The sequence below is a fragment of the Camelina sativa genome, chromosome 19 (genome assembly GCF_000633955.1).
Source record: "Camelina sativa cultivar DH55 chromosome 19, Cs, whole genome shotgun sequence".
Classification (NCBI taxonomy): domain Eukaryota; kingdom Viridiplantae; phylum Streptophyta; class Magnoliopsida; order Brassicales; family Brassicaceae; genus Camelina; species Camelina sativa.
In genome coordinates this window covers 10,098,180-10,106,425 of record NC_025703.1, presented here as the reverse complement: position 1 = coordinate 10,106,425, position 8,246 = coordinate 10,098,180, and the positions used below count along the sequence as shown (strand labels likewise).

The following is an 8,246-nucleotide window of genomic DNA, read 5'->3' as shown; positions in this document are numbered from 1 at the left end:
GATTCGTGGGTCTCTTAACATGTTGGTGTTTTTCGCTCTGGTTAAGTCTTTGTCTTAGATTGTTGCCTTCTAGGTCGCTTTAATGGTGTGTGAAAGGTGAAAGCTTTAAGCTTCGTTTCTATCTCTTTGAGAACAATAAGGAGTGGTGACGAATTGTGACTTCAATCTCTTCGTCTCTGGTAGTAAACCCTTTTTTATCACTCGACTCATTTATGGGTTTTGGGGTTTCTGGCTTTTTAACAAATCCCATCTCAATCTGATTGCTCTTATTCCTGTTGTAGATGGATTATATTTCATGGATTCACTTTTGGTGATAGTCTAGAAGAGAGTAACTGAGTTAGAGGAACAAGCAGAGAGAATTTGGAGCCAGACTCATTAAGGTAGCAGCGTTATTGATATATATGTTTATTATCCTTGTCTTGTTCGTGGTGTGGAAGAAAAAACAATACTGAAGCTGTGTTTTCTTTGCTTGCAGCTCCTAAGCTTAGAACAGCCGTGACTTTAAGACGTATCCATTCTAGTTTTGTCCAGTTTTATAGCTGGTGCTTACAAGGTCTATTCACTTGGCTTTTAATGTTTTTGTATTATAAAGGGTTGAATCTTTATTTTTCAATAACTGTTGTGTTTTTCTGTTGATTGTATTCATATGATCCAGGGAGATTTTTTAAAGAACAAGGACTAAGATTCATGTTTTATTTATTCATGTTTCAGGGAGTTGTATACTTACTTACTAGCTCAAGCAAAGCAACAATGTGGTGGACAGATTACTTCTAAGATGAATGGAATGGTTAGTTTCCTTGTGTTTCTTATCTTAAAGTGGTGCTTCCTGCTGCTCTAATGATTTATGCTCTCTATATCATCTCTAGCAAATACTTGTGTTCCTTTGATTCTTATTTGTTTGTTAATTGCTCTAGTTTATGACGACAGTGACAAAATAGGGTTCATCTAATTAAGGAGCTCAATAGAGTAACCATACATGTTAGTATTTAAATGTTACGTTCATGCTTTACTAGGTTTGAACAGAAGAAGACAGTAGCAGTATTGAGATGGAATTTAGTGCATCAAGGCAAGAAGAATTTGTTTCAAAATCCCAAACATACTAATCGAATTGAAAGTAAGAAAAGAATCTATTGGTACATCTTGTTTTCTTGTTGGTGTGGGTACATGAATTACCATCTTGTAGTCTTGTTGGTGTGGGTACGTGAATTATGAAGTTTTTGTTGCATTAATATGTTGTCTAAGACCATTATGGTTAAAAGTTCACTAAGGTTTTGTGTTGTATAAATGGACTATATACAGGTTTGGAGATTGAATATCAAAGGCTAGAACCAAGTGTTCAAGCTTCTAAGAGGAAACTCACGAGGATAAAACAAGTCTCCTGGAGGTATTACATAGCTTTCCTACTTTCTTAATAAGTAAAGGTGATGAAGGATGAGGATGGTGTGGCTAGAGCCGTGAAGATCCGGTTGTTGGTGTTACGGAGTGGCACTTAGGATGTTAGTTTTATTTTGTTTACTTGGCTGCACATAAGATATTAGTATAAAACTTATGATCTTATGTATGACATTTTTTGGTTAAAAGATTTATATTATATATTTATATGATTTATGAAATATTAAATCTAGATATAAATAATGTTAAATAAATTTTGCAAAATAAACTAAATCGTTTTAATAGAGCTATGGTAGAAACTCCTACCATAGCATGACTTATTATATTATTTTTAAAAATTAGAAAAATGCCATAACAAAGCATTTGTTACTGCTATGTTAGAAGACTCTAACATAGCATTCATATTCATCGTATGTGTGATACTTACAATAACAGTGGCTTAACATAGTGTTTGTGAAAAAGCTATGAATAACGTATTATAGCATTTCTCTATTGCTGTCAATGTAGATATTTGTTGTAGTGTTGGTCTAAGTCTTTGGTACCACAAAGCATTTAAGTATTATAGTGAACAAATTCATAATATGACTGGTCTATCTAAAAAAACCAAAAGAAACACAAAGAAGGCAAATATGAACGAAAAGAAGATAATGCATAAACAAATAAAGTATTGTGATCAGGATTCAGGACTGATCACTAATCTCCTTTTTTTGCACTTGGCGTATATGCGATAATACTTGGCCTTGATTGATTTGCACTAAACTTGGAATGTAAGAACAAACGAGTGTGCGAGCATATGGCAGATCTTTGAGTTCCATAGCTCTTCCGAGGTCTACTTTTCTCAAATATCCACCCTCTCCAATGATATGAGCTGAGAAGCATTCGGAGGTCGTAAACATGGTTTTATAGTTGTTCTTACAAAAGACCACGGCGATTTTCTTTGCTTGGTCGATGAAGAAACTCATAGATAAACCCTTAAATATCAAATCAGAAACATCAATATTTAAGCAGCAGCTCCAAGACACTACATTGGGCTCAATCTTAGTTGTCACCCATATCTCAAGCTTAGATACGTTCCAACGATTATATAACACCGTAAGCTGCTCTTCTCTAACAGTAGATAGAGCCTTATAATCTTCAGCACAATAGTGAGATGGCAGAGGAAGATATGGTCCGAATCTCTCATTTGTAAAATCAAAACAGATTAAAAAATCATCAATAATGCATCCCATTTTGAATCTTGCAGAAAGGAAGTAAGTGTTTCCTTTCAATGACACAGTGTGTAGATAATACCATATAGGCTTTTGAGGAGTGACATCGATAACCCTCCATGTATTAGACTTAAAATCGTATATATGGTACTCTCATGACTTTTTTTGAACAGTCATCATCATCATAATCATCAAATATCCCTAAGATTTTGTGGTTACGGTTCTTGTTGTTGTCATATTCGAGAGCATACATGTCAAACTTGTTGTAAGCATTTATGGGTTCGATCCATCTAGTTTGACCCAAATACGGGTTCCAAACCACAAGGCCAGTGTCGTGTCTAACGACCCATAACAATAAGCCATCACAATGAATGATTTCACGTATCTCGACTTGATTAAATAAATTATTCATCTCATTTATAGATGGTTCAACAAACTTTTCACCATCTTCGGTGAGGATACCATGGAGATTGAACCTTATTGAACAAACCTTAAAATCGTTCAACATAAACCCTAAAAATTGTTGTTTTGCTTCTGCTCTACATAACATCCAATTTTTGGATAAAGCGTTTCATCCTTTGCAAGTGGATCGTATTGCTCTCAAAGAAGTCAATGGAATCCTAGAGAGTATATCATCTAACAAATCCTGTGGAAGATCAGAAATCATCGTCAGTGTTTCAAATATAAATAAACGTTTGAACTTCCACGCATGTCCACTCTTTATATATATTGTATATGCATTACAAGATATATTCTATTCTATTCAATATTTATATTGTTACTTTTTATTTTTTTGACACCAGTCAGTATTGCTACTTATATAGATTAAAAATGAAATATTATCTTTACCAATTTTTTTCTTGTAATATTATCTTACTAGTATTAATGAAAAAAAATACATTAATTAGAAATTAATCTGCAGTGTTCTTTAAGAGATTATTTCAAGTACATCATTAGAATTAAATATTTTGAATTTTAAATGGATGTATATCAAACAAAATCTTCTCAAGACCTCCTTTAAATAATTAATTCAAAATCTTCTTTTTGTCTTTCTAAATAAACAATATTTTAAATTAATATAAAATTTTCCAAATAATGTTGACTTTGACTATTTTAGATTCAAGGTAAACCAGCAATGAACCAAAAAGAAAAACTGATCCCTAAAATTTAAACAACCACACAACTCTACCAACTGATGTGTTTCAAACCATATGCACAACTCAACAAATCAGTAATTTACTTACCTTGGTGATTTCACCATCGAACATAACCGAAGCTTCACTTCCTCTAGTACTGGCCATCGACGAAGCCAAGTAAATTATGGTTTAATATTAGTGACTCAATTAAATTGTGTGTTCTTCCAAGTACAACTCAAAACATTGATATATGAATATGGAGGGAAAAGAAAAAGGTTCATTAGCTGCTCCCTCTATCAGAGTACATATCATGACATAGGAGAAGAACCAAAGAGCTAATTAAAAAATAAAAGTATCCTTCCTTGACCAAAAACATCAATAGAACCATCCAACTGAAGATAGCAGCACACCTTAATTACCTTTACCTGTTACAACTATGGTTAAAGGTAGTAGCTGTGTGTTTGGTACCTAAAGCAACGAATCCTCCACATAATGATGATAAACAGAATTTGAACAAGTAATATATATGTAAAATCTGATTCTTGTTTATTTACATGCAATAAGAAGCTGACAAATTGATAAGAAGTCTTAAACTATTTGTTTTTCGTCTTGATATCTTAAACAATATCACAAGTAAAATCGAGATGTCAGAAACTTTTGGCCCAGGTGATATAGCATCACAAAATGAGCATGAGGAGGACGGATGCAATTCTCATGATCACACAACTACAAATACGAGATTTCTATCGGAAAACAAAAACAAATCAGTTAATTAAACTCCAACGGAACATATATATGAATCCATAGATACTCATGTTTAGTTTCTGATCAGCAAAAATAAAAAAAAAATGATGATGAAAAGCGTATTTTAAAGAAGAGATTAATAAACTCCTCCTTTTCTTCAGCCTCATGCAGGTACTTGACCTTACTGGATTTGCATTAAACTTGGAACATAAGAGCACATGAACATCCACAACGGTTAGATTCTTTGAAATCCACTTCTTTGTAGTGTCCATTCTCTCTAACCATGTAAGGTTTGTAGTTGGTCCACGTTTTTCTATGTGTATCAAAAACCACTGCTACTTTCTTCTTCTCGTCGACCAAGAAACTCCCATGTGGAAACCTAAATCTTTCGATGTATAGTTCAACATCAACTTTAAGCAAGTTGCTCCACGTCATTGTATTGGGCTCAATCATAGTGGTAATCCATATTCCAATCTCACATTCATCAGACTTCTTAAATAACACTGCAAGCTTCTCTTCTCCAACAGTAGATAGAATTACCGAATCGTCAAGACGAGAGTGAAACGGCAGAGGGAGACGCGGTCCAAATCTCTCACTTGTAAAATCAAAACAACGTAAAAATTCTCCTTCTTCTACTTGCAATCTTACATGAGCAATAAAGTAAGTATTTCCCTTAAAGGACACACTCCTACGATGTATTCTCCAGTCGGTAGTGACATCAAGGAGCTTCCTCCATGAATTAGACTCAATGTCAAAGATTTCATACTCAATGTGGCTGTTGGGATTCCAACAGTAAAAGTAAAACCTCAAGACTTTGACGTTGCGGTTGTTGTTGTCGTATCCGATAGCAAACCTGTCTAATATATGGAAATTGTTCTTTTTGGGTTGGTGGATCCACCTGATTGTTCCGGACGGGTTCCAAACCAGGAGCCTCGAAAGATCTGCAGTGACGCATAACAATAAACCATCGCAATGAAGCATTTCAATGATATTCACTTGGTTAAGTTTACCTATCTCCTTTATAGATAAATCTACCAAGACTTTGTGGTTATAACTTTCATGGAGATTGACGCTCATTAAATGAGCCCTACAACCACGGATCATGATGAACATAATCTCCTTGGCTGATGTCGTACCACTGTGCTTTGTAAAGTTCTCATCTTTGAATAAAGCGTTCCATAGTTTGCAAGTGGATCTTGCTGCCCCTATAGAAGTTATACGAACCCTACACAGTATCTCCTCTACCAAATCACGCGAAAGATCGGATATCTTTGTCATTGTTTCAAGTAGAAAAAACGTTTGCCCACTAAGTCTTTATATTAAAAAAATATGTTAGAGTACCTCCATCAAGAGTTGTAATGAAAGTATTTTAAAATAGATTTTATTTTTAATTTTGAATAAAAGTGAAATTAAGAATTTTTTAAGAAACTTTAACATTTCATAGGTCGATTGAAGGTTGTTAGAGTACCTCCATCAAGAGTTGTAATGAAAGTATCTTAAAATAGATTTTATTCTTGGCATGTAGCAAATAAGGATGCTTTCGGATATTGTGGAATTCGAATTGATTGGATAAAAGTAGCCCAGTTTGGATAAATACCATCGGTAAGATAGTAAGCCAGATGATATTGTTGTCCGTTGACAATATATTTCACTTTGGGAGCTATACCTTGTAATATGTCATCAAAAACTGGTGAGCGATCGAGAATATTAATATCGTTTAATGTACCTGGAGCTCCAAAAAATGCATGCCATATCCAGAGGTCTTGTGAAGCTACAGCCTCTAAAACAATTGTTGGCTTTCCAGATCCACGGGTATATTGACCTTTCCATGCAGTCGGGCAATTCTTCCACTCCCAGTGCATACAATCTATGCTTCCTATCATCCTGGGAAATCCGCGATCCTCTCCAATATTGAGTAGTCGTTGAAGATCTTCTGGTGTGGGTTTCCGTAGGTACTCATCTCCAAATAAATGAATGATTCCTTCAGTGAAATTTTCCAAACATAACATCGCAGTGCTTTCAGCAAGCCGAAGATATTCGTCAAAAGCATCCGCTGCAGAACCATATGCCATCATACGAATGGCTGTTGTACACTTTTGTAGTGTAGAGAGATCAAGCCTTCCGTGACCATTTCTTCTTTGTTCAAAGTATGGAACTTCATTTGAGAGTCGTTCGACGATACGCATGAACAAGGGTTTGTTCATTCTGAAACGGCGACGAAAAATTTTAGGAGAATATGTTGCATCTTCACGGAAATAATCATCCTATAAGCGTTGGTGACCCTCTTCATGTTTTCTTTCAATGTGGACTCGTTTCTTCTTCTCGGTTGCAAATTGATTCATTGCATGATCGAAACGATTCTCAAATGCTTGATCAAAATAATTGTCCATTGCATGATCAAAATACCCATCCATCATTTCTTCAATGTTATTAGAAGAAGATGTCATTTTAAAGGGAAAAAAATTATTGTAAAAAGGGAGAATATATTGTAAAAAAGGAAAAATAAACTGTAAAGAGAAAAATAAATTGAAAAAAGGAAGAATATATTGTAAACGCTTGATATTGTGGATACAAAATGGAAATGGAATAAGCTCTAGCTCTCATTTATGTGTTTACAAAGATGTTGTTATATAATGGAGCTTGATATCGTGGGTACAACATGTCCGTGACCGTGACCAACAACAACATATCTATGACCAACAACAACAATGTCTTCTTCTTCTTCTTGTCCGTGACCAAGAGCAACAATGTCTTCTTCTTCTTCTTGTCTGTGACCAAGAGCAACAATGTCTTCTTCTTCTTGTCCGTGACCAAGAGCAACAATGTCCGTGATCTTCTTCTTGTCCTGATAGAAAGACACATAGAAACACAAATCAATCATACAACCAAACTAAACTAGATATCTCATTTAATACCAAGCTACATGAACAACACATCTCATTGTAAAACACATCCCATTGTAAAACCATTACATATCATTAAAACAAGGTAAATTCATTACATAGCCGATAAACTCATAGTCAAAAGAATCATACAACAACTGAAAGAAACAACACAAAAGCAATCATAAACTCAAACTGAAACTAACTTGACAACATTTCATTAATTATCTTATTCTTCAAAGCTATTTTCATTTCAGTAAGAGGCTCAGTTTTAGCAAGTAAACGGTCAAGCATTTTATGTTTGCTTTGCTTTTCTTTAATCACACTCTGTTTCTCTTTCAAGGAAAATTCCTTTTGCCTTATCTCCCACATGGTCTGGAACTCCACTAGAGAAGAACCTTCGGGCTGATTTATTGGCTTGTTTACAAGCCTTTTACCTTTCGCCTTTGCTGCCTTAATACCAATATGCTGAACTTCCTCCTCTACTTGAGTAACTGGAACAGAGCTTGATGACTGTGAATGAAGATCATCACACTTCCTTCTCTTTGATGCTCCATTACCTTTCGCAGAATTGGAACCACACCATTTTTGATCATGGCGAAGCTCCCTCCAAGCATGCTCAAGGGTGAACTTCACCTTATAATCATTGAAGTAGATTTCATAAGCCAGTTTCATGACATCATATTCATTCTGGCCACTTGATTTCAGCTTTGTTGCAGCCTCATAGCTTCCAACAAACTTGCAGACTGTTTCGTTGATCTTTTGCCACATTTGCTTACAATGACTAGGCTCTCTCTTTTCTACACCAACTAGCTTAGGATTTTCAGCATAATAAGTTGCAATTCGTGACCAAAAAGTACCAAATTTTTGATCGACAGCAATAA

At 34.9% G+C, this 8,246-nt stretch overlaps 1 protein-coding gene and 1 long non-coding RNA gene across 2 annotated transcripts; one reads left to right on the top strand and one right to left on the bottom strand.

The window, feature by feature from the left end:
• Positions 10-1,108, top strand: LOC104765826. The gene is made up of 5 exons (XR_763927.2): positions 10-179; positions 282-380; positions 476-553; positions 712-787; positions 1,014-1,108. It is a non-coding gene; the product is annotated as an uncharacterized LOC104765826 (long non-coding RNA).
• On the bottom strand, positions 4,676-5,758 carry LOC104767646 (putative F-box protein At5g51000). Its single transcript, XM_010491640.1, has one exon. It carries the CDS (start codon positions 5,756-5,758, stop codon positions 4,676-4,678), a length of 1,083 nt encoding a protein of 360 aa, XP_010489942.1.

What these genes read in the sequence shown, in the direction of transcription:
- LOC104767646 (XM_010491640.1), bottom strand. Translation starts at nt 5,758, where the DNA reads ATGACAAAGATATCCGATCTTTCGCGTGATTTGGTAGAGGAGATACTG.